The sequence below is a fragment of the Cetorhinus maximus genome, chromosome 10, assembly GCF_964194155.1.
Source record: "Cetorhinus maximus chromosome 10, sCetMax3.hap1.1, whole genome shotgun sequence".
NCBI lineage: Eukaryota > Metazoa > Chordata > Chondrichthyes > Lamniformes > Cetorhinidae > Cetorhinus > Cetorhinus maximus.
In genome coordinates, this window is record NC_135888.1 from 15,243,055 (window position 1) to 15,270,555 (window position 27,501).

A 27,501-nucleotide genomic window follows, 5' to 3' on the forward strand; every position below is an offset into this window, starting at 1 on the left:
TTTCCCTTATCTTCCACAGTATTAGCCATCCTAACATAAACTTTGAGACGAAGTTACCAATGCTCTCCTTCAGATCACTTATGAAATAGTGACCATCAGTCCCAACATTGAGCCCCTACTTGTCAAATCCCTCCATTTGCAATATTTGTCAATTATGGGCTCTTTATTTAATATCACTCCAGCATGATTCATTCTATCTCAGGCTGCTGACAATATGGTTCCTGTTAATTTCCTCAAGTATTTTTCCATGAGGTACAATTGCGCATTGTCATGCCCTAACTACATCCTTAGTTACTTGCACAAGTTTCCTTTTATAAATCCATGATGATTCTTGTCAATTAGTTTACATCTTGTTAAATGTTCAGCCACTTCACAATTACTAGTGAAAAGAAACCAAAAGCAAAATCCCAAAAAGACAGAAATGGGTATTGAGAGAAAATATTTACTCTTTAGTAATGAAATGTATGCTTTTACAAGTTTGGTTGAACATATTGCTGACTCCACTTCTTATAGGTAGAATTTTGTCAGCCATGTGGAGATGGCTTTAGAAGTGGGGTGCAAGGTTCGTGGTGGCAGGGAAATTCTGACAGAGGAGCATCAGGTCGGAAATCCGATGTCTTCCTGTTTCCAAGTGATCTTGCCGGAGGCAGGATCAAAGAGAATGTGCCTAACCAACCGGCAGCCACAGGTAGCCAATTAGGACCATTAATGGGCCAATTGGGCACAAAAATATGGTGCTGCTGGAATCTTATCAATGGTGGATAGGTCCCCTGACAAGCTGGAGTCCAACAGTTATGTGAAGGCGGCCTCACAGCAACAGGCTGGGGGTGCCTTCGAAGCCTCCTTTAGTTCCACCCGCTCCTGAAGCCACTTTGAACACTGGGCCACAGGCTACCATGTAGAATGGTTTCTCCTCCATAATGATGGCCTGACAGCTGTGGCCAAATTTAATTTTTTTAATTTTATAATTTATTAGAGGGTGCCTCCATTGTGAAGTGCCATTGTGGTCCCCTCTGCCTGCTTCAGCAGAGCCCATATCTCCCCCATTGGTCTGCCCTATTCTTTGGTCTTCCCTCTGTCCTTAATTGGACAGTGCTCCCGGGAGGGCATCACTGGAAAGATCGCAACACTGTTCAGTCTGCCAACACAATATTGGGGTTAGGACCTGTATTTATCGCCAATCAAAGAATAATTTCAAAGGTGATAAATTCTACCCTATATTCCCCTTTTCAAATCTACTATGCAGACGCATTTGATTTTTTTTTCATGCTTGAATGTTAGAACAAAACCATACAGAGTTACTTACATTTTTGACAGAATAGTTTATCATGCTCCCTTAGCCTTATGATCTATTATTCTGCTTTTAAACATTGGTATGATCTTGCTGCATATTGGGTCTGCATGGAGTCAGGATCTCATTTGCTGTTGTTTATTGATTTAATGGTTGTTCAGTGATGGATTGAAACCATTAAAGAATTTGTTGGAAATAAAGATGGCAACAGCATGTTAAACAAGCATGTAATTTATATTTAAAAATTTACACCATCTAAAAAAAGTATTAGTGATTAAAGTTACAATATTTTGTATTGTTTAAATTAAAATTTAGTTTGGTTCATATTATATAATGTAAATTACACAATTTACAGCACAATAACAAACCATTCAGCCCAACTAGTCTATGCTGCTGTTTATGCTTCACATAAATCTCCTCTCAGCCTACTTCATCTAATCCTAGAAGCATATCCTAATATTATTTTCTCCATCATGTACTTACCTGGCTTCCCCTTCTTCCAGAAAGCAATCAAGGATTTCTCTTAATTCTGCTTCTTGGTATGGTCAAGGGAATTGGAGAAAATAGTGTTACAGAAAGTAGCAAGAAACAATCTAAAAATAGGAGTATTAGATATTCCTGGAAAAGCAAAGAAAAAAAATGAGAAGGGAGATAGGGGAATACAGGGATGTGCAAAAAGGGAAAATAATATAAAATACAAAAATAAGAAGAAAGTAATGTTGATCAGAAAATGGGACTGAGTAAGACAAGCTCCCAATTACCAGAGGAAGAACACAATATTTTTTTGTTTTTGTCTATAACCAAGAATATGGGAGATCAATTAGTTAAAATAAAGGAACCTGAGAGCTGGCTAATTGATTAAAGGTCACAGCCAGTTGCAACTAGCTGCATGGTGAGCAGTTATTTATTCAATTATCTCTTTTTTTTAAACACCATGGGCTTCAGGGGTATCTAAATAGTCCAGGATAGACTAGATGGGTAAGGTTTTGGGAGAATGGCAGAAAATATAAAGAACATGAATTTATCTGATGCCTTCTGCATCTTCAGGATGCTGTAAAGCGCTTCACAACCAAGGAAGAACTTTTAAAATGCAATCACTCTTATAATGTAGCAAAACACAGTAATCAACTGGTGTACAGCAAAGTCCTACAATGAAGTAGATGAGTAAATAATCTGTTTAAGTAATGTTGCTTGAGGAATGAATGCTGGCTAGGACGCCTTCCCCATTTTTTTACAAATAGAACCGTGAGGACTTTTTATTGTCCACCTGAGAGGGCAGACAGAATTTCAGTTCATCTTATCTGATAGATGGCACGTCCAACAATGCAGCACTTCATCAGTACTGAACTGAAGTATATGTCTACATGTGCTTTTGTGGAGTGGGGCTGACACCAAATATCTTTGGAACTGTATACAACTATAAGTTCAAAAGTTACTTGAAGTCAGCTTTGGCTCAGCAGTAGCAAGCTCACCTCTAAATTAGAGAGTGATGGGTTTGAGCACAATCCAAGAATGAGCACCTAACCTCGGTTAAGTGGAGTACTCGTGAAAGGAGGTAGAAAATTGAAGAATAAAGCGATTGTTGACTAAAGCACCTCAGTTTTCTAATTCCAACTCCAAGTTTACTAGGATATAACTGCTTCCTTGCAGCTGCTTGCCAAAGATATTTCGTCTCAACTTTCTTTACTGTGTTATTCTTCTTCCACCAGCAACTGTACCAAAATTGTTCCTACAATGTTTAAGTTAGCTTATGACTCATGTTCAAGTGTCCAAATTGTTTGAAGCAGGTCAGGTCTGTGTATAAATGCTGCCAATCCCACCCACTCAATCTAAGAGTGTGGGTAGTACGCTATATTGAAAATATAAAATATCCTTTGGGGTCACCAGTAAGTTTTACAGAAGGAACATGTCTCCAGTCACACTCTCTTTCCAGGTCCAGTCTTGCAATATAGTTAAAAATTAATATGTTAATTTGTGAGCATTTTGTGAATAAGGAGTTAAATCTAGGCGAGACAGTTACAAAGCAAAAGAAAAAAAAGTCGTCAGCAAAGACAAAGGAAATATTTTATATTTGATGCTATGTCCGGCAAAGTAATGTTTTAGTTCTTAGATTAATTCACACAGAAAATAAACTGACGGCACCAGATCCTTTCTTCTTAAGTATGCTACGTCCCTTTGTGCACTTCTAATATCTTGCCCTTTATGTCACTGTGACTCCAAACAGATTTTCCAGTGATATACTTCAGTCTTGTCTGCTTCCTATTTCCAAGGTTGTTTGGCTGCATGTTCCTATCAGTTGATCTCATATTTTCCTGTGTTTTTTTAAAAAGGTCTGTGAGTCTGCACTTTAAATATCATCACTGTCCTGCCTTCTGGATGTTTTAGATGTAAACTTGTTAACGATTTTCAATATTTTTGCAGTAATACAAATACTGAGATTTTACTTGACCTCTTCCATGTTGCACAGTTTGTGATTGTATATTCTAACATATTGTAATTTATGTACAAGACTTATTGTTTACATTGAATAACAGCCTGAATTCCTGGCATGTAGTAATGAAAAGCAGTTAGCTGGGAGCGTGTGCATTTTGCACATGTATGTTTTATGTGAAACATTAAAGTACTTTGAGATTGTTATATATATTTGCCTCACCTTTTTACAGATACACCAGCCAGGACTTTCTGCCACTGGTTGCTCACTGTTATGGCATAAATAGGGCAACTAGTAAGGGAAATGGGCCTGAGTTCTATCCTGCCAAATTTCTGTATACCTTGTGCTTGGAATAATTTCTGATGTGGATGGGCAATGGCATGAGCTTCATTTAAATATTCATTTAGCGGTATATATGCCTTGAATGTTGTTTCTTCAGAAGCACTCAATTTCAAGATGTCATTCTTTCAATGATATTGAATGAAAGAAAGCATATTGGTGTGCTTAACAGCTAGTGTAACGTAATTGCCTGCACTTTTGAGATCTCGGCACTTCTACCTCACAATGGCTATGGAAAACTGTCTTCAACAGGCCAGGTCCAGAAGACAACCAGATGCACAGCTGTGATATCTACTGCAATAATACCTGCTGTTATCATGTATAATAGGGCTGAGATGTCAAATGGCCATAATGGTCAGTTATGGCCTGAAATCTGGATGCTTGAAGACATTCTGCAATATTAACTAAAGGAATGGCACAGACCATCAACCTCACCACTGACCCCATATAGCACCACCTGCACTTCTGCAGCCATCAGCAGAAGAGTGGATGTTGAACTGCTTATCACATGCCTCACTTTGGTTTAATTTCCCTGCATTTCTAACTGCCTCATGGTCCTTGCTCATTTAGTGCTGTAATAGGTAAGGAGTATTATGAACCAATCTTTTGGGGCTTTATGCAAAAGAAAATTTGGGGACAGGATTCTGGATTAAATGAAGTTTGTGAATGTAGTTGCAGCATTGTGGACTGAGTCCACAGAGCTGGCTATTGTACCGAAGAAAGGCAGAAGTGGGGATAGGAGACCTTTAGGAATCTGGTGGGGCAATGCTATTGAAAATGGAAGCATGACTGAGGTGCTGTTATCAGTGTGAGTAATGGACAAAAGGTGAGGGAGCTACAAATGGTTGTACTTTCCTTCATCCTCAGACATTCTATTTATTTACTACCATATTCCTTTAATTCTTCACAACTCCAATCACAACATTCTGCCATTTTTAGGTGCACAATTAGTGTGCACCACAGGACAGAGTGGGCACTGGGAATATTAGTTGATTTTATAAATTTCTATCTTATGGTTGAGTTCCTTATTAGTGTGGCCCACCTAAAAAAGGGGAAGCATCTTTATTTAAAAACAATGGGGCAATCCAATGTTTCTGTACACATTTATTAGAAAAAAGGCAATGTACCATTTTTTACACTGTCACACATCTCCATCACCACCTTTTGCCATATTCTCTTCACTGTCCTCCATTGTACCACCCTCTCCTGATTCATGTCCACCCCTTCTGATTCTTCATAGAATCATAAGAATGATACAGCACAGAGACCATTTGGCCCATCGTGTCTGTGCTGGCTATTTGGGAGAGATAGCCAATCAATTCCACTCCCCTGCTCTTTTCCCATAGCCCTGTAATTGTTTTCCTTGCAAGTATTTATCCAATTATCTTTTGAACATTACTATTAAATCTGCTTCCAACATATTTTCAGGCAGTCCATTCCAAGTCACCACAATTCACCGTACGAAAAAATGTTTTCACATGTTGCCTTTGGTTTTGTTTCTAATCACTGTAACTCGGTCCTCTGGTTTGGGCCTTTCTGCCGCTGGAAACAGTTTCTTCTTAGTTATGTGATCAAAACTGTTCAAGATTTTGAACAACCGATTCCTTCTCTTGATCCTGGCCTGTCCTCTCCCAATTGTCGTAAACTACCTTGCTCATCTTCTCCTTGCCCTTCCCTTCCCTGCACCTAGCTCAACCTTATCCCTATCTTGATCACCCCTCTCCCCCTTATATTATTCTATCCTTGGCTAACTTCTCCTATGACAATCCACTTCCCTGCACCATGTCCACCCTCTTCTCCTACTCTCATGCTCATCGTCTCCCCTGGCCACCCTCTCTCATGCCTACTCTCTCCATCTTATCCATACCATCTCAATCTTGTCCATGCTACCCTCTGCCATGCCCATCCTCTTCCCCTCCCCCATGTGCACCCTTTTCCATACACAGCCTCTTTCATTCTCCCATGTCCACCCTTTCATCATGCCCACTCTTTCCTCTTTATCTATGCCCAAACTCTCCCACTGTCCTCCATACACCCTCTCCCTGCCTACCCACCTCTTTGCCCCATGCTCACCCTCTCGCCCTTATTCATGCCCACATTGACTCCCCTGCCCATCCTCCTCCCCCTCATGCTTACCCTCTCATCCTCATCCACACCCACCCTCTCTCTCCCGTGCCCACCACCTCCTTATCTTTGTCCACCCTCTCCCCTGCCCACCCTCTCCTTCTCCTTGCTCCCCCTCCCAGGCCCAGCTCCTCCCCCACACCCACCTTCTCCCCTCCCGTGCCCACCTTCTCCTTGCCCACCTCTCCCCTGCCCACTCTTTCCTTCTCCCCCATGCTACCCACTCCCCCTGCCCACCGCCTTATAGCTACCCACCCTCTCCCCTGCCCGCGCTCTCCTTCTCACCCCGCCCACCCTTCACCACTTACCTTTTCCTCCAGCCCACCCTTCACCCCGCCCACACCACCACTGCCCACCCACTCCTCCTCCCTGTCGGCCCTCTCCTTCTCCCCCGCCTATCCTCTCCTCCCCTGTCCACCCTCTCCTTCTCCCCCATTTTTAAAATTCATTCATGGGATTTGGACTTCGCTGTCTAGGCCAACATTTATTGCCCATCCCTAGTTGCCCTTGAGAAGATGGTTCTGAGCTGCCTTCTCGAACCACTGCAGTCCATGTGGTATAGGTGCACCCACAGTGCTGTTAGGAAGGGCCTCCTGTGTCAGGATTTTGACACAGTGACAGTGAAGGAATGGCAATATATTTCCAAGTCAGGATGGTGAGTGACTTAGGGGGGACCTTCTAAGTGGCAGTGTTCCCATCTATCTGCTGCCCTTGTCCTTCTAGGTGGTAGTGGTCACGGGTTTGGAAGGTGCTGTTGAAGGAGCCTTGGTGAATTCCTGCAGTGCATCTTGTAGATGGTACACACTGCTGCTACTGTGCATTGGTGGTGGAGGGAGTGCATGTTTGTGGATGTGGTGTCAATCATGCTTTGTCCTGGATGATGTCAAACTTCTTGAGTGTTGTGGTAGCTGCACTCATCCAGGCAAGTGGGTAGTATTCCATCACATTCCTGACTTGTGCCTTGTATATCGTGGACACACTTTTGGAGCCAGGAGGCGAGTTACTCGTCGCAGGATTCCTAGCCTCTGACCTGCTCTTGTAGCCACAGTATTTAAATGGCTAGTCCAGTTCAGTTTCTGGTCAATGGTAACCCCCAGGATTGCCAGTGGGGAATTCAGTGACAGTAATGCCATTGAACATCAAGGGGCGATGGTTGGATTCTCTCTTGTTGGAGATGATCATTGCCTGACACTTGTGTGGTGTGAATGTTACTTGCCACTTGTTAGCCCAAGCCTGGATATTGTCCAGGTCTTGCTGCATTTGGACATGGAGTTTCAGTATCCGAGGAGTAGCGAATGGTGCTGAACATTGTGCAATCATCAGCGAACATCCCCACTTCTGACCTTATGATGGAAGTAATGTAATTGTGAAGCAGCTGCAGATGGTTGGGCCGAGGACGCTAGCCTGAGGAACTCCTGCTCTGATATCCTGGAGTTGAGATGACTGACCTCCAATAACCACAATCATCTTCCTTTGTGTTAGGTATGACTCCACCAGTGGACAGTTTTGCCCTTGATTCCCATTGACTCCAGTTTTGCTAGGGCTCCTTGATGCCACACTCGGTCAAATGTGGCCTTGATGTCAAGGGCAGCCACTCTCACCTCACCTCGGGACTCCAGCTCTTTTGCCCATGTTTGAACCAAGGCTCTAATGAGGTCAGAAGCTGAGTGGCCCTGGCGGAACCCAAACTGGATGTTTTGGGCAGGTTCTGGAGCACAAGTCTTCAATACTATTGCCGGAATATTGTCAGGGTCCATAGCCTTTGCAGCATCCCGTGCTTTCAACCATTTCTTGATATCCCGTGGAGTGAATCAAATTGACTGAAGACTGGCATCTGTGATACGGAGGACCTCTGGAGGCGGCTGAGATGGATCATCCACTCGGCACTTCTGGCTGAAGATTGATGCGAATGCTTCAGCCTTATCTTTCAACCCGGCCCACCCTCTCATTCTCCCTGCCCACCCTTCACCCCCGCCCACCCACCCCCTCCTTCTCCCCCCGCCCACCCACCCACCCCCTCCTTCTCCCCCCGCCCACCCACCCACCCCCTCCTTCTCCCTTTGTCCAACCTTCATCTCTGCCCACACTCTCCTCCCCACGCCCACCCTCTCCTCTCCCCCCTCACCCTTCACCCCTTCCTTCTCCCTGCCTACCCTTCACCATTGATAAAAGCAAAAAACTGCGGATGCTGGAAATCCAAAACAAAAATAAAAATACCTGGAAAAACTCAGCAGGTCTGGCAGCATCTGCGGAGAGGAACACAGTTAACGTTGAGTCTGTATGACTCTTCAACAGAACTAAGTAAAGATAGAAGAGAAGTGAAATGTAAGCTGGTTTAAGGGGGGGGTGGGACTAGTATAGCTGGATAGAGGGCCAGTGATAGGTGGAGATAGCCAAAAGATGGCATAGACAAAAGGACAAAGAGGTGTTGAAGGTGGTGATATTATTTAAGGAATATGCTAATTAAGGGTAGAAAGCAGGACAAGCAAGGTACAGATAGCCCTAGTGGGGGAGGGGTGGGGTGAAGGAATCTAAAAAGGCTAAAAGGTAGAGATAAAACAATAGATGGAAATACATTTAGAAATAATGGAAATAGGTAGGAAAAGAAAAATCTATATAAATTATTGGAAAAAAGGGGGGGGGGGATCAAAAAGGGGGTGGGGATTGAGGAGAGAGTTCATGATCTAAAATTGTTGAACTCAATATTCAGTCCGGAAGGCTGTAAAGTGCCTAGTCGGAAGAGGAGGTGCTGTTCCTCCAGTTTGCGTTGAGCTTCACTGGAACAATGCAGCAAGCCAAGGACGGACATGTGGGCATGAGAGCAGGGTGGAGTGTTGAAATGGCAAGCGACAGGGAGGTCTGGGTAATGCTTGCGGACAGACTGAAGGTGTTCTGCAGTCACCCAGTCTGCGTTTGGTCTCCCCAATGTAGAGGAAAATGCATTGGGAGCAACGAATGCAGTAGACTAAATTGAGGGAAGTGCAAGTGAAATGCTGCTTCACTTGAAAGGAGTGTTTGGGCCTTTGGACGGTGAGGAGAGGGGAAGTAAAGGTGCAGGTGTTGCACCTTCTGTGGTTGCATGGGAAGGTGCCGTGGGAGGGGGTTGAGGTGTAGGGGGTGATGGAAGAGTGGGCCAGGGTGTCCCAGAGGGAACGATCCCTGCGGAATGCCGCCGGGGGGTGAAGGGAAGATGTGTTTGGTGGTGACATCATGCTGGAGTTGGTGGAAATGGCAGAGGATGATCCTTTGAATGCGGAGGCTGGTGGGGTGATAAGTGAGGACAAGGGGGACCCTATCATGTTTCTGGGAGGGAGGGGAAGGTGTGAGGGCGGATGCACGGGAGATGGACCAGACATGGTTGAGGGCTCTGTCAACCACCGTGGGTGGAAAACCTCGGTTAAGGAAGAAGGAAGACATGTCAGAGGAACTGTTTTTGAAAGTGGCATCATCAGAACAGATGCGATGGAGGCGAAGAACTGAGAGAATGGGATGGAGTCCTCACAGGAAGCGGGGTGTGAGGAGCTGTAAGTCGAGGTAGCTGTGGGAGTCGGTAGGCTTGTAATGGATATTGGTGGACAGTCTATCACCAGAAATTGAGACAGAGAGGTCAAGGAAGGGAAGGGAAGTGTCAGAGATGGACCATGTGAAAATGATGGAGGGGTGGAAATTGGAAGCAAAATTAATAAATTTTTCCAGGTCCAGATGAGAGCATGAAGCAGCACCGAAGCAATCATCGATGTACCGGAGAAAGAGTTGTGGGAGGGGGCCGGAGTAGGACTGGAACAAGGAATGTTCCACATACCCCACAAAAGAGACAGGCATAGCTGGGGCCCATGCGGGTACCATAGCCACACCTTTTATTTGGAGGAAGTGAGAGGAGTTAAAGGAGAAATTGTTCAGTGAGAGAGAAGTTCAGCCAGATGGAGGAGAGTAGTGGTGGATGGGGATTGTTTGGACCTCTTCACCCTTGCCCACCCTCTCCTTCTCCCCTGCCCACCCTTCACCCCTGCCCACCCTCTCCTCCCTCCCCATGTCCACCTCCTCCACCCATCCCTTCCCATGTTACCCACCCTCTTAACCTCTCTTTCTCTCTCTCTCCCCTGCCCACCGTCCCCATATTACCCACTTCCTCCCCTTGCCCACCTCCCCCTCCTCACCCCAACCACCTCTCTCTCTCCCAGTTGAAAGCCGATCCATTTCCTTTAACCTCACGCGCTGCTAACGGTCGCCTCCCCGCGCCGCGCCTCCCAGTCCCCACGCGACGCGCCTCCAATCGGATTTCCCGGCGCCGGCTCGAGACATTTCCCCCCCCCCCCCTCTCGTCTTTTTCCGAGACAAGAGGTGAAGTAGAAAAACAACTTTGCTCACAGTGTACGACCAGAGGAAGGCACGGGATAGGAAAAAAATCCCATCCCGACCGGAGAAACGCACGGCCAGTCCCAGACCGCGGAGACTCAAAAAACCGCCATTTCGGACCGTCACTTTTTTTTTTGAGGGAAAAAGAATTTAAAAGAGAAATTGGGAAATTCAGAACTTCCTGAATCCGATGTAAGAAAAGTCCTTCGTTTTCAATACAGTGATCGAATTTAGTCAGTTAGCGCTGAAAAGATTTTTCATGTTTATTTTGCACGGAGGCTTTAGTTATTCAGCGAAGTTTTTTTAAAAAAAAATGGAATAGCGGCGCAATTGGAGAATATTTATCATTAATCACAGACTGGGATGCGTATTCCCAAAATTGTGATGGTTACCTGTTTTGTTTATTTTAAGAAGTAATCAGATGCGTCGGTAAGATGACAAAACTTGGAAGGGAAGATTTTGTAGGTTTTATTTGTTTTTTCCGCACAATTTTCTGACACGAATATGAATTCCGTTTTCCTGTTACCGGACAAGCTGTGGCGTCATTCCCTTCCCAATGACCCCGCCTTGTCCTGATGCCGATTGGCGGTCGGCTTTCCCGGGGGCGGTCCCTAGACGCTGATATCAACGCCTGGTTGGACGGTCCAGCTGTCAGTCAGTTGGAAGGCCACATTTGTTCAGAGAAGCAGCCGGATTGAAAAAAAAACTTTCACCAGAAGTTTATACAGGGGTGAAAAAATTGAGTTAAAGGGCTAGTTCTTCGCACGCGAGACGGGAATAAACAACGAAAAAGAAAGGGGGGCTCTATCAACTACCCGAATTGTATCTACAGGTAACTCTTGGGCAGAAGTTACAGAAACTTGATGTCCGGTATATTTTTTAAAAAATAGCTTTGATTACAGTTCACTCGTATTTGCAATAGATCTGGGGGGGAAAAAAAAAAGATTTGGCGAACTTTTACGATCAAAACTATTCAACCAGTCGTAGAAAAACGTTTTGAGTTAGTGATACAGATTGTCATTTACCGTGCTGATTATAAATGGACAGTATCAGTGAGTAATTTCATAAATCAGACCGGCACTGAAATAGGATTTGACTATGGAATAATTGCATTTTGGTTAGCGCGCTTAGTGCAGTAATAGAGATCGCAGATCGTTTTGGATGGTCAGATTTTAGATGGGGGAAAATTTGTTAAAATGTTGGTGTTCGCCAACCTAGATGCTGACTGTAGGGCACAAGCAGATCCGGGCCAACACTGGAAGCGATCATTTTTATAATAATTTATAACCTGCTGGCAAAATCAGTCTTAACGCTTTCTGACCGAGTTCTTTTTGTACAAACGAACCGAACTTTTTTTTGTGAAACAACTCTGGAAGGAACCGACTTTATAATGGTGTAAAGAATCTGTTCTGCACTTACTGCTATCGGTTGAATGCATGTGTCAAGTAACGCGCTGAATTGTACCTATCAAATGTTAAACACGTGCTTTGAGTGATTTATGTAATGTTTAACTTCGTATAGGTACAATATATTCGAGTTAAGGTGGATTTTATAGCTGGTTGTAGAATTCATTGAAATATGCGTGTGTTCGGGAATCAATACGACTAATAATTATCAAAGCTTCTGGCCGTTAATACAGTTTATTTAGAATTAGCCATTTCATACTTCTAATTGGACCACAAGATTCTCCTGTAAGAATATTATTTTGCTTCAGTTGGCGGAGCCCTTGCCCTTGGATTCAGAAAATTGTGGGCTCTTAAACCACGCCACCAGTTGTTCACATAATCTAAGATGATAAAGCGTTGCCTTGTCTGAACTATCCTCCTTTCCGATAATAGGTTAAACCTCATTTGCCTGTTCCGCTGGTACACGAAAAGACCCCTTTGCCGCCTTTTAAAGAAGAATAGGGTGTTCTCTTGGTTTTCTGGCTAATCTTTTGAATTAATTTAATTCATATTGTTGTTGGTGAGATCTTGCTTTGGGTTTGCATAATCACTTCTTTGTATGTGAAATGAAGAGATGTGATAAATTGCAAATTTTTCTTTCAGCAGTATACCGCAATATATTTATCCATTTGTTTATAATCCTCACATCTGTAAAAAAAAAATTCTTTTCCAGGGAATCAAATGTATCCTTTTTATAGAAAAATTATTTCGGGCCGCGATATTTGAGTTTCTCGTTCCATATTTTACTGACATGTTCAATAGTTAAGCTGTTGAATAGATTGACTTTCGTGGAAATATCCGGCATATAAGTAACATACGAGTTTATAATATGATGTTAGAAAATAATCCCAGACTCATTAATAAAAAGTAAAGAAAATGTTATGGCAAGGGTCACTCATGTTTTTTTTAGTATTAGACTTCTGATTTTGTAAAGTTTGACTGCTTATTTAACTCCCCCAGAGATGCAGTTAATGAATGTTAATGATTGACATCAGATTAAAAAGATGAAAGGGACAAAAATTTTACTTTTTGTGACGAGTGAATTGCATTTTTACTTTTCTGATAGACTCTAACACACCTCAAGGCTGGATTTGTGGAGTACCGTCTTCCATTTCGAGATTTTTCCTAAACCCAATTTACAACAAATTTCTCTTCTACCTGGAAAAGAACAGTTTCTGGTGTATCAACTCCTAGACACAGGATAGAAGAACCATTCATCAGAAAAAATACAACCATGGAGGCAATTCTACCAGTAGTCATATTAGTAATTTTTGGATCACAGATACAAGCAGGTAAATTCATGAAATATTTGTATTAGTCAATGTGAGCAAACATCTTTGTAATTATACATGCACCAAACGAATGGTCATCAGTGGAGTAGATGGGCATTAGATTTGATGAAACTGCATTCTAAAATCTCAGCTTTCACTATTTGAAGTTCTTAAATAGAAAAGTAAATATATAAAGGAGATGTTATGTATGACATTTCAAGAATGTTTTGAAGATGGACTTTTCAATTTTCCACTTAAGGAACCGGAGATGGTAAGAATTTTTATATCAAAATACCCTCATCAATGGCATCTTTCCATCTATAAAAATGATGGAAATTAAATTTGTTGCAGGTGGTATAGATATCAAAATATGGTTAAACTTTAAACGTATTGAGGTATTAAATACATCATCCTTTGAATGATTTTTGTTAGTCTGCTTTTGGTTTCCTTTTAAAGTGGATAAATTGAGAGTACCCTTCCTAATATAGTTCAAAAGTTTCTGGTGATATTTTATGACACCTACTGTGCAACTTTGCATTACAACACTATTTTCTGAATCTTGAAGTACAGGAAAGTTTTAACATCAACAATTAACTTAAAAATCTGTCCTTGTCTTGCAAATAGATTAGGCAGTCAGCCGTTTCTTGGTTAAATGGGTAGCACTTTCACTTCTGAGTCAGATTGTTGAGAGTCCAAGCCCTACTACAGAAACTTGGGCACATAATCTAGGCTGTGTTTCAATGTAATACCTGAAGGAATGCTGCATTGATGGAGATGTTATCTTTTGGATGAGATATTAAACTAAGGCTTTGGTCTGTCGGCAAACATGACCCAGACCTTGCTGTCGCTTGCCATTTCAACACACCATCCTGCTCCCATGCCCACATGTCCGTCCTTGGCCAGCTGTAATGTTCCAGTGAAGCTCAACACAAACTGGAGGAACAGCACCCCATCTTCCGATAAGGCACTTTACAGCCTTCTGGACTTAACATTGAGTTCAGCAACTTCAGACCATGAGCTCTCTCTATCCTCACCGCCTTTTTATCCCCTTCTTTTCAATATTCATTTTTATATTTTAATTTTTTTCACTTATTTTTATTTATTTTCATTTTTATTCATTGTTTTATCCCCACCTTTTATCCTATTTTTGATATTTTCTCCTCACCACCCACAAGGGCCACCTGTTACTTGTTCATGCTGTTCCTTTCAGAGTGTTTACCCTTGTCCTGCTATTATCACATTCTGCTTTCTTACCTTAATGCCACTATCAGCACCTCCTTTAGCCCTTACCGCTACCATTAACACCCCCTTTGTCCTTTTGTTCATGACATCTTCGCCAATCTCTGCTTTGCCACCTATCGCTGGCCTTCTATCCAGCTTCACCTGCTACACCCCCCCCCCCCCCCCCCCCCCACCTTAAACAGCATAAATTTCATCACATTTTTATTTCTCTTTAGCTCTGAAGAGGGGTCATACGGGCTTGAAACGTTAACTCTGTTTTTCTCTCCATGGGTGCTGTTAGTCTAAAAACAAAAAGCTAAAAGCTACTGCGGATGCTGGAAATCCAAAACAAAAACAGAATTACCTGGAAAAACTCAGCAGGTCTGGCAGCATCGGTGGAGAAGAAAAGAGTTGACGTTTCGAGTCCTCATGACCCTTCGGCAGAACTGAAGTATAGTTAGGAGAGAGGTGAAATATAAGCTGGTCTAAGGTGGGGGGTGGGGGGAGAGAGAAGTTGAGGGTGGGGTGGTTGTGGGGACAAGCAAACAGTGATAGGAGCAGATAATCAAAAGATGTCACAGACAAAAGGATCAAAGAGGTGTTGAAGGTGGTGATATTATCTAAGAAAAGTGCTAATTAAGAATGGATGGCAGGATACTCAAGGTACAGCTCTAGTGGGGGTGGGGTGGAAAGATTAACAAGGTATTAGTTGTAGATTTAAAAATAATGGAAATAGGTGGGAAAAGAAAAATCTATATAAATTATTTGAAAAAAAAAGGGGGAGGGGGAAGAAATGGGGTGGGGATTGGGGGAGGGGGAGTTTAAGATCTAAAGTTGTTGAATTCAATATTCAGCCCGGAAGGCTGTAAAGTGCCTAGTCGGAACATGAGGTGCTGTTCCTCCAGTTTGCGTTGGGCTTCACTGGAACAATGCAGCAAGCCGAGGACAGACATATGGGCAAGAGAGCAGGGTGGAGTGTTAAAATGGCAAGCGACAGGGAGGTTTGGGTCTTTCTTGCGGACAGACCGCAGGTGTTCTGCAAAGCGGTCGCCCAGTTTGCGTTTGGTCTCTCCAGTGTAGAGGAGACCGCATTGGGAGCAACGAATGCAGTAGACTAAAATTTTTTCATTGAGAACTGTCGGCGTGACATTAGCCGTCTCAATTTCTCTGCTCCTCTCACCCATTCTAATCTGTCTCTCTCTGAACTTACTGCACTCCGTTCTCTCAGGTCCAACCCCAACATTGTCATCAAACCCGCTGACAAGGGTGGTGCTGTTGTTGTCTGGCGCACTGACCTCTACCTCGCGGAGGCTGAGCGTCAACTCGCAGACACTTCCTCCTACCTCTCCCTGGACCATGACCCCACCACAGAACATCAAACCATTGTTTCCAGGACTGTCACTGACCTCATCTCCTCTGGAGATCTTCCTCCCACAGCTTCCAACCTGATAGTCGCCCAACCTCGGACGGCCCGCTTCTACCTCCTACCCAAAATCCACAAACAGAACTGTCCTGGCAGACCGATCGTGTCAGCCTGTGCCTGCCCCACGGAACTCATTTCTCGTTATCTTGACTCCCTGCTCTCTCCCCTTGTCCAGTCCCTTCCCACCTACATCCGTGATTCCTTTGACACCTTACGTCACATCAACAATTTCCAGTTCCCTGGCCCCAACCGCTTCCTCTTCACCAAGGACGTCCAATCCCTCTACACCTCCATCCCCCACCAGGATGGTCTGAGGGCCCTTAGCTTCTTCCTTGAACAGAGGCCCCAACAATCCCCATCCACCACTACTCTCCTCCGTCTGGCTGAACTTGTTCTCACACTGAACAATTTCTCCTTTAACTCCTCTCACTTCCTCCAAATAAAAGGTGCGGCTATGGGTACCCGCATGGGCCCCAGCTATGCCTGTCTCTTTATGGGGTATGTGGAACACTCCTTGTTCCAGTCCTACTCCGGCCCCTTCCCACAACTCTTTCTCCGGTACATCGATGATTACTTCGGTGCTGCTTCATGCTCTCGTCGGGACCTGGAAAAATTTATTAATTTTGCTTCCAATCTCCACCCCTCCATCATTTTCACATGGTCTATCTCTGACACTTCTCTTCCCTTCCTTGACATCTCTGTCTCAATTTCTGATGATAGACTGTCCACCAATATCCATTACAAGCCTACCGACTCCCACAGCTACCTCGACTACAGCTCCTCACACCCTGCTTCCTGTAAGGACTCCATCCCATTCTCTCAGTTCCTTCGCCTCCGTCTGATGACGCTACCTTCAAAAACAGCTCCTCTGACATGTCCTCCTTCTTCCTTAACCGAGGTTTTCCACCCACGGTCATTGACAGGGCCCTCAACCGTGTCCGGCCCATATCCCGCGCATCCGCCATCACGCCTTCTCCTCCCTCCCAGAAACATGATAGGGTCCCCCTTGTCCTCACTTATCACCCCACCAGCCTCCGCATTCAAAGGATCATCCTCCGCCATTTCCGCCAACTCCAGCATGATGCCACCACCAAACACATCTTCCCTTCACCCCCCCTGGCGGCATTCCGTAGGGATCGTTCCCTCCGGGACACCCTGGTCCACTCCTCCATCACCCCCTACTCCTCAACCCCCACCTATGGCACCTCCCCATGCCCACGCAGAAGATGCAACACCTGCCCCTTCACTTCCTCTCTCCTCACCGTCCAAGGGCCCAAACACTCCTTTCAAGTGAAGCAGCATTTCACTTGCATTTCCCCTAACTTAGTCTACTGCATTCGTTGCTCCCAATGCGGTCTCCTCTACACTGGAGAGACCAAACGCAAACTGGGCGACCGCTTTGCAGAACACCTGCGGTCTGTCCGCAAGAAAGACCCAAACCTCCCTGTCGCTTGCCATTTTAACACTCCACCCTGCTCTCTTGCCCACATGTCTGTCCTTGGCTTGCTGCATTGTTCCAGTGAAGCCCAACGCAAACTGGAGGAACAGCACCTCATGTTCCGACTAGGCACTTTACAGCCTTCCGGGCTGAATATTGAATTCAACAACTTTAGATCTTAAACTCCCCCTCCCCCCATCCCCACCCCATTTCTTCCCCCTCCCCCTTTTTTTTTCAAATAATTTATATAGATTTTTCTTTTCCCACCTATTTCCATTATTTTTAAAACTACAACTAATACCTTGTTAATCTTTCCACCCCACCCCCACTAGAGCTGTACCTTGAGTATCCTGCCATCCATTCTTAATTAGCACTTTTCTTAGATAATATCACCACCTTCAACACCTCTTTGATCCTTTTGTCTGTGACATCTTTTGATTATCTGCTCCTATCACTGTTTGCTTGTCCCCACAACCACCCCACCCTCAACTTCTCTCTCCCCCCCACCCCCCACCTTAGACCAGCTTATATTTCACCTCTCTCCTAACTATACTTCAGTTCTGCCGAAGGGTCATGAGGACTCGAAACGTCAACTCTTTTCTTCTCCACCAATGCTGCCAGACCTGCTGAGTTTTTTCAGGTAATTCTGTTTTTGTGATGCTGTTAGACTGTTAGACCTGCTGAGTTTTTCCAGCATTTTCTGTTTTTGTTTCAGATTCCCAGTATCTGCCGTATTTTGCTTTTATTTTAAACTAAGGCTGTTGCCTCAGAAGGACATGAAACATTCCCACAAAAATTATCAGGGAATTCTCATGACTTGGCCAACGTACATCACCAAAAGCAGATTATCTGGTCATAAAAATTATTGCTGTTTTTGGGACCTTGTGTACAAATTGGCATCCACGTTACCTATATTACAGTAATGGCTGCAGTGTAAATGTACTTAATTGGCTGGGATTTGATTTCTCAAATATTCTTTAATATCATGTAATATCTGTTTTAAACAAAATACACGTTGGAAATTGTTTTACCCAACAAATGCATCGTGAAAGGACTTCCAACAATCAGTGAATCTTGCTGTCAATTGATAAAATAAATGCAGAACAGACAAGATTTTGTCAATGCTACATTTATTGCCCATGCCCAGTTGCCTTGGCAATATGGTAGGACTTCTTCAGTAACCACTTTCTTGGGCTTGCTAGATCATTAGACATAACACAACAAAAACAAAAAATGCTGGAAAAACTCAGCAGGTCTGACAGCATCTGTGGAGAGAAAGACAGAGCTAATGTTTTGAGTCCATGTGACTCTTCTTCAGAGCTAAAGAGAAGAGAAAATGTGGTGAAATTTATTTAAGGGGGGGTGTTTAAGGGGGGTGGAGCAGGTGAGGCTGGATAGAAGGCCAGCGATAAGTGGAGGCAAAGGAGAGATTGCCAAAGATGTCATAGACAAAAGGTCAAAGGGGTGTTGATGGTGGGGTACTGGCTAAAGGAGGTGCTAATGGTGACATTAAGGATAGAAAGCAGAATGTGATAATAGCTGAACAAGGGTAGGCACTCTGGAAAGAACAACATGAGCAAGTGACAGATGGCCCTAGTGGGAGTGGGGGTGGGGGAGGGAGGGGACGATGGTGGGAAAAAAGGTCAAAAAAAGGCTAAAAGGTGGGGATAAAACAATGAATAAAAATGAAAATAAATTTAAAAAATAATAATAAAAATAAGTGGAAAAAAATTAATATTGAAAAAAGGGGATACAAAAGAGGTGAGGATGGAGGTGAGGTGCTTTCTATCTTTAATGTCACCATTAGCACCTCCTTTAGCCATCACCAACATCAACACCCCTTTTTTATCTTTTGTTTATGACACCTTTGGCAATCTCTCCTTTGCCTCTACCTATCGCTGGCTTTCTAACCAGCCTCACCTGCTCCACCCTCCTTAAACAGTATAAATTTCATCACCTTTTTACTTCTTTTAGCTCTGAAGAAGAATCATACGGACTCGAAACATTAACTCTGTCTTTCTCTCCACAGATGCTGTCAGACCTACTGAGTTTTTCCAGCATTTTTGTTTTGTTTCAGATTTCCAGCATCTACAGTATTTTGCCTTAATCAGACCATTAGATATGTCTGATATATCTCGGGGCGGGGAGATCCAGAGATGCAGGCTAATCCTCTGGGGGTACAGATTCAAATCTCACTATGGCAGCTGGTGAAGTATCAATTAAATTAATAGAACCTGGAATTGTAAATTAGCCCATGATGACCATGAAACTATAGATTGTTGTAAAAAACCATCTGGTTCACAAGTGCCCTTTACGGAAGGAAATCTGCCATTCTTAGAGAGCCTGACCTACATGTGACTCCAGATCCACAGTAATGTGGTTGACTTTTATCTGAACTCTGAAATAGCTTAGCACACCACTCAGCTCAAGGGTGTTTAAGGATGGGCAACAAATGCTGGCCTTGGTAGTGGTGGCATATTCCTTTTGCAAAAGACACTAGTGGAGTAGTTGGGTTTTTGTAACAATCTGCCAACTTTCTTGGTCATCCTTTCTGATGCCAGCCCACTAATTACTAGAATTTAGTTCTAATTTCATATTTTACTTTGAAAGTTGTAGCAGATAATTTTTGCTATAAATATTAGCAAATCATTGAGTTCACATCTCTGGGTTACTAGTATGGTATTGTAACAATGCCTCTTCCCAATGTGTATTTATAATTTTATATATTTTTATACAGTCAGAGGAATTTAACAAGAAAAGGCCAACATTAATGATCTTCATATTATTTGGAAATGTTTTAAAGGGTTATGCTGTTCAATAAGTAAAGAATTGGTCAGGTTGCATGGGTTGATGCCAACAGATTTCCACTCGATATGGCATCTAGCCACTGACAATGGAATAAATATCTTCATCCATCCCTCTGAGCCATAAATCAGTGACAATTCAGAACCCATATAATTTTACAAAGTTACAATTTTTTTAAAGAGCTTAAACAAATCATAACAGTAACCTCAGGAAATGGGCTACTCTGTTGACATCGAAATTTATCCTGTGTGTGGCTAAATCATACAAACCCAGAAAGATATTCAGTTTATACCATGTCTGTACTCTCTCAGTTGACCTCAACCAGGCTACAAGTGGATTTGGCATCCCTGGCTTTCTAGCTCCTGATCTCTATTCTGACAATCCCAGCTGGAAGTGCACATGTATAGGCATCGGGCGAGGACAAGATTAGGCTTGGCCAATGCCAGCTGTAATTGAATAACCCACCTGCGATTATGCATAAATAATAGTCACTTTTTTATTCGATCATGGGGTGTGAACATTGCTGGCATCCCTAATCGCCTTTGAGAAGTCATCATGAAACGCTACGATCCATGTAATAAGGTGCACCTTAAATGCTGTTAAGGAAGAGCGTTTTGGGTTTTTGACCCAGCGACAGTGAAGGAATGAAGATATGCTTCCTAGTCAGAGTAGTGTGTGACTTCAAGAGGAACTTGCAGGTGGTGTTGTTCCCACGTCTGTTGCTCTTGGCCTAGGTGGTAGAGATTATGAGTATGGAGTATGCTGTTGAAGGAGTCTCGGCAAGTTGTTGCAGTGCATATTGTAGATGGTACATAGTGCTGTTACTACATACTGGTGGTGGAGAGAGTAGTGTTTAAGGCGGTGGAAAGGGTGACAATCAAGCAGGCCGCTCTGTCTTGGATAGTGTCGGGCTCTTAAAGCGTTATTGGAGCTTCGGGGATTCAGGAGGTGAGCTACTTGCCAGAATTCCCAAGCCCTGACATGCTCTTGTACTGCAGCATTTATATGGCTTGTCCAGCTCAGATACTGGTCAATGGTAACTCCCAGAGATGTTGATGGTGAGGGAGTCGGCAATGGTAATGCGATTGAAGGTCAAGAGGAGATGGTTTAATTCTCTTTTTTTGGAGATGGTCATTGCCTAGCACTTGTGTGATGTGAAGCCTGAAAGTTGCCCTGGTCTTGCTGCATGCGGGCATGACTGCTTGAGTATCTGAGGTTGCAAATGGTGCTGAGCACTGTGCAATTAACAGCGGACACTTCTGATCTTATGTTGGAGGGAAGGTCATTTAAGCAGCTGAAGATGTTTTGGCCTAGGACAGTACCCTGCGGAACTCCTGCAATGATGCCCTGGAGCTGAAATGATTGGCCTCCAACTCCTACAATCATATTACTTGAATGAGATAGCTGAAAAAGGGCTCAGTGCTTGTGGAACTGGACCACAGCAAAGATGTAAGGCATTCAGGAGAGAAGGGGAGAAAATTGGAGCATGGTAAATAAAGTTGGCATGCTGCAGGCATATAGAGATACTTAGGAATATCATGTTGTGGCAATAACTGAGATCTGTCTCAAAAAAAGGGCAAGACTGGATATTAAAAATTCCTGGATAATGGGTATTCAGGAAAGATTGAGAAGAAAATAAAGGAGGAAGAGTGGCAGTTTTAATGAAAGAAAGGAACAAAGATTTGCATTTATATATTGTTTTTCCCAACCACTGGCTGTCTCAAAGCCCTTTATGACCAATGAAGTACTTTGAGAGCAGTCAGCCAATATATGCACAGCAAACTCTCACAAGCAGCAATCTAATAATGACTAGATAATTTGTTTTTTTTTTGTCTGATGTTGATTGATGGATAAATATTGGCTAGGATACTGGGGATGACTCCCCTGCACTTTTTCAAAATAGTGTTGTGGGATCTTTTATATCCACCTGAGCAGGCAGTTGGGGCTTCGATTTAATGTTTAATCTGAAATATGGCATCTCTGACTGTACCAAACTGGAGTGTTCGCCTTAATTTTTGTATTCAAGCCTTAGTGTGGGACTTGAAAGGAAACCTTATGATTCAGAGATTCACATGTGTGATACTCAAAGGGAAAAATTGCATTGCTGTGGAGAGAAGATTTCGTAGAGGGAGGGGGGGGTCATAGAATCCATTTGGTTATAGCTAAGAAACACTAGGGGTACCATTCCACTGCTGGGTGTATTATTATAGCCCACCAACTAGTGTGATAGATACAGAGAAACAAATTTGGAAAAAAAATATAAGATGCAAAACTGTAGACTTTAGTTATCCTCATACAGGCTGGTATAGTAATAGTGTAAAGGGCAAAGAGGGGAAAGAGTTCCTGAAGTATGTTCAGAAAAATTTTCTAGATCAGTATGTTTCCAGCCCAATAAGGATGGAAGCAAAGCTGGATCTGGTCCTGGGGAATGAAGTGGATCATGTGACACTGGAGGAACATTTAGGGGACAGCGATCGTGGTATCATAAGGTTTAGGTTAGCTTTAGAAAAGGACAAAGCAATCCTGAATAATAATAATTAATTGTGAATGGGCTTGTTTCAGTGTGGTGAGAACAGGAACTGAAATAAAAGATTGGAACAAAGGGCTGCCTTTATAGAGGAGATGTTTCAGGAACATTGGAGGTACATTCCTATTAGGGGGAAAGGTAGGACAAATAAAGCTAGAGCTTCCTGGATGACAAAAATGATAGAGAGTAAGGCAAAGCAGGAAAAGGGTGCATATCAAAGATACCAGGTTGCTGATACAACTGAGAACCAGTCTGAATGTGGAAAGTTCAGAGAGGAAGTGAAAAAAGGAGAAGCAATAAGAGCATATGGAAAGTTAACAAAATGGAATCCATGGGTCTTCCATAGACATATAGTGTAAGCGGAGTAAAAGGAGTAGTGAGGCCTTCATTATTCATTCTATGGTGTTTGGTGAAAAGATTTTTAAAAATTACCCTTTTACGTGATGTTTCTCCAAATGTTTTTATCAATTAAAGGAGGAGAAAACATCGCACTTTTTCAAATTTATTACCATGAGAATGTTACCATTAGTCTGTAAGCCAATGTTTGTATACAAGTGTGAAAACATTGTTTGCGTCCCCTTGTTGGTCAGCATTCTAGTCAAGTGAAATTTTAGCATTTACTTAATTTATTAATCGTGAATTTCTTGTGCATGTCATAATAAAAATGTTTTGACTTGACTATAGATCGGATCTGGCAGTCATTTAGCCTTCCAGTTGCTTCTTAGGGGAATTTAACCTAATTCAGCAGTTGTAATATCACAGCCAACTAACACACGCTAAAGACGAATGAAGATAAAAATCTTTCTGTGTAGCCAGTTGGGAGACATTTTGGTGCTGCTTGTTGCCAGCCAGTCTCGCCTTGTTTTTTTTCAGTTTTATATTTACATATCTTGTTGTGGTTCACACCCTTGTGACTTGTTTAATGCCACAGTCAGCACTGCCCACTTATCTGATAGCTGTTTAATACTGGTGCGGGATCACTTTCCTGTAAACTTAAAAGATAGCAATGCTATTATGCCATGCTTAGTCGTTCTTATTTCTTTACGTCAGATTTGGAAGCATTCTTGGATTTTGTTCATAAGTTCCAGTTTACTCAAATTTACCTTTTACTTACCTGCGTTAGAATAAAATACAGTAATGGGGGGAGATGTTCGTAAGCATTGCACCTGTTTTTCACATATAAAACTTAACAGTGGGATGGCCTGCACCCAATCTGCATTGTCATTGGGTCTCTCTGCCAACTGCATGAGACCCATTATTTAGACAGTTTTTAAAATTCACTCATGGGATGTGGGTAGTGCGGACTAGGGCAGCATTTATTGCCCATCCCTAATTGCCCTTGAGAAGGTGGGGATGAGCTGTCTACTTGAACCGCTGCAGTCCATGTTAGGAAATAGAGATAGGTTAAGTAAGTTATATTTGTATTTGTGGGTGTTAGGAATGAGTTTTAGCTTTAAAGTTTAAGCTTGATTTGTACTTCTGTGTCTCTGTGTTAAGAAAGGTCAAATGGAGTTTTACAAAGAGTGCTTGCATTTTTAATAAGGAGTTTACGACTCCTATAAGGTAAAGATAAACAGTAGAAAAACAGTGCTGTTGCCTAGCAACAGGGGCCAGATAGGCAGGTTCCTCCCACAGACATACACAAAGAAGAAGAAAGACAGCAGTTTTGATTTGGAAGCTGTTGGAGTTCAGCTAGCTTTGGAGTTGTTGCCAGGAGAGACTGGAGCAAAGGGAACAGATAGAAGTGCCAAGTTAAAGAAAAACCCCAGAAATCCAGGAGAGTGGAAGGCGGGGAAGGCCCAAAGGAGACCTTGTAGTCAAAGGAAGGACGGGAACCTAGAAGAAGGTCCTGTTAAGCGAAGTTAAGAGTGAGGGGCAGAGAGAAAGGCCCCAAGCTTCAGGTATAAAGAGATAGAAGCTTTAGAAAGCAGGTTTAAAGTGAGAGCAGCTTGCAAGAAGGTTCAAAGAGATAACTGAAGGTCTGTAATTCTTTGCTATGGGCATGTGAAGCAGTGGTGGAACCTCTAAGGCTGAGTTGGTGAGAGAGAGTGCATGGAAGACAGCTTGAATGCATGTGGTGACCCAGGGAAGAGGAACATCGAAACCTTGGAGGTGAACCTTTGTGGAAGGCAGCTGAGAGAAAGGGTTGGTTTGGGAGGAGATTCCAAGGTGAGGTCTTGGAGAGTGGAGATTGGAAACCCTCATGTGAAGGACGGAATTCAGTGAGACTGGTTGGCTCACAGTGTGACAGTCTCATGAGAGGAGTTGAGGAGAGATCCATAGCATCTGGGTGAGTTGGCATCCGTCACTTGAGGTCAGAGTGTGGTGTGTCTGACCACAGGATGCCATAGTTTTACATGGACTGGGTACTTACTCTGTACATTAAAGTATAAGATAGCTTTTGTGACTTGTGTTATCCTTACAAATATGTATATATCTGTAAAGGTATAGTTGTGGGTGAAGGAGTATTGTAATATAGTTCATCTTGTTGAATAAATGTTTTATTCTTTCGTAAAAAGTTCATCAGCTGACTCCTGTGATTCTGTTCAGTCACTACTCTCCACATATTTAAATAAACAAATAAAAGTTAGAACCTATCAGGTTGGGTTCCATCCTGAGATCAGGTTTCTCCAGGGGTAATCTCATTTGGGGATCATAACAGTAGACTCATCGTGCTGTTAGGGAGGGAGTTCCAGGATTTTGACTCAGTGACAGTGAAGGAATGGCCATATATTTCCAAGTCAGGATGGTGATTGGCTTGGAGGGGAACTTCCAGGTGGTGGTGTTCCCATGTGTCTGCTGCCCTTGTCCTTCTAAATGGTAATGGGCATGGATTTGGAAGGTGCTGTCTAAGGAGTCTTGGTGAGTTTCTGCAGTGCATCCTGTTGATGGTACACACTCTTGTCACTATGCATCGGTGGTGGAGGGAATGAATGTTTGTGGATGGAATGTCATTTAAGGGGGTTGCTTTGTCTTGGATGGTGTGAAGCTTCTTGTGTTGTTGGAGCTTCACTCATCCAAGCAAGTGGAGAGTATTCCGTCACATTCCTGACCTGTGCCTTGCAGATGGTGGACAGGCTTTGGGTTGTCAGGAGGTGAATTACTTGTCGCAGGATTCCTAGCTCTGACCTCTTTGTAGTCACAATATTTATATGGCTAGTCCAGTTCAGTTTCCACTCAATGGCAACCCCAGGACATTGATAGAGGGGGATTCAGCGATGGTAATGCCATTGAATGTCAAGGGGTGGTCACCTAAATCAGGTGTGGGGACCTCTTGAATATTTTATCCACGAGCTTAATCCTCGTTATAGGACCTCCTTTCAAAATTGGTCACTGGGGCAGGTGTAAGGCAGGTGTCGTTGAGCCCCGAGGACTAATTTCTATCCTAGGACCAGGAGTCGGCCATTCAGCCCATTGAACTTGTTCTATGTGAGATCATAGATGGTCTGTGAGATCATAGGTGGTCTGTATTGTAACACCATCCACGGCCTTTGCTCTATATCCCTTAATATCTTTGACTAGCAAATATCTGTCAACCTTAGATTTAAAATTATTAATTAAGCTATCATCATCTGCTTTTTGTGGGAGAGATTTCCACACATTTTTACCACTCTTTTCATGAAGTGTTTCCTAATTTCGCTCTTGAATGGCCTGGCCTCTGATTTTGAGGCTATGTCACTTTGTTCCAGGCTTCCCCCAACAGTGGAAAAGTTTTCCCTCCATCTACCCTATCAATTCCTTTCAAAATCCTAAAACCACAAGCAAATCACCCATTAATTTTCTATATTCCAGGGAATCCAAGTCTGGCTTGCTTACTCTCACCTCACAATTTAACCCTTGGAGCCCTACTAATCCTCTGGTGAATCTGCATTGCCCTCCTTCCAAGACCAATATATCCTGTGTGGTGCCTGGACTGTATACAGTGCTCCAATGTAGGCTAATCAAAGCTTTGTGTAGCTGTAGCAAAACTTTTTTCCCTTTTATATTATAACCTTCTAGTTATAAAGACCAACATTCCATTGGCCTTTTAGATTACCTTTATACCTGACTGCTATATTTTAGTGATCAGCATACATTGACCCTTAAATTTCTTTTATCTCCATTAGATCATAAGATCATAAGACATAGGAGGAGAAATTAGGCCATTCGTCCCATCGAGTCTGCTCCACCATTCAATCATGGCTAATAAGTTTCTCAACCCCATTCTCCCGCCTTCTCCCCGTAACCTTTGATCCCCTTACCAATCAAGAACCTATCTATCTCGGTCTTAAATACACTCAATGACCTGGCCTCCACAGCCTTCTGTGGCAATGAATTCCATAGATTCACCACTCTCTGGCTAAAGAAGTTTATCCTCATCTCTGTTCTAAAAGGTCTTCCCTTTACTCTGAGGCTGTGCCCTCGGGTCCTAGTCTCTCCTACTAATGGAAACATCTTCCCCACGTCCACTGTATCCAGGCCTTTCAGTATTCTGTAAGTTTCAATCAGATCCCCCCTCATCCTTCTAAACTCCATCGAGTATAGACCCAGTGTCCTCAAAAGTTCCTCATATGTTAAGCCTTTCATTCCTGGGATCATTCTCGTGAACCTCCTCTGGACCCTCTCCAGGGCCAGAACATCCTTCCTGAGATACGGGGCCCAGAATTGCTCACAATATTCTAAATGTGGTCTGACCAGAGCCTTATAAAGCCTCAGCAGCACATCCCTGCTTTTATCTTCTAGTCCTCTCGAAATAAATGCCAACATTGCATTTGCCTTCCTAACTACCGCGTCAACCTGCAAGTTAACCTTAAGAGAATCTTGGACTAGGACTCCCAAGTCCCTTTGCAC

At 43.2% G+C, this 27,501-nt stretch overlaps 1 protein-coding gene across 3 annotated transcripts in view; it reads left to right on the top strand.

Moving 5' to 3' along the window:
- Positions 1-10,547: 10,547 nt before the first annotated feature.
- LOC144685478 (transforming growth factor beta receptor type 3-like) overlaps positions 10,548-27,501 on the top strand; it is a 154,954-nt gene continuing 138,000 nt past the window's right edge. Inside the window, exons 1-2 of one of the 3 annotated variants that reach the window (XM_078550032.1) lie at positions 10,548-10,733; positions 13,053-13,278. In XM_078550032.1, coding sequence (XP_078406158.1) covers positions 13,221-13,278 — 58 coding nt within the window. In that variant the 5' untranslated portion in view covers positions 10,548-10,733; positions 13,053-13,220. Of the gene's footprint in view, positions 10,734-11,244; positions 11,374-13,052; positions 13,279-27,501 lie in introns of those variants that run through there. The other 2 variants (XM_078550031.1, XM_078550033.1) reach the window with 2 other exon arrangements.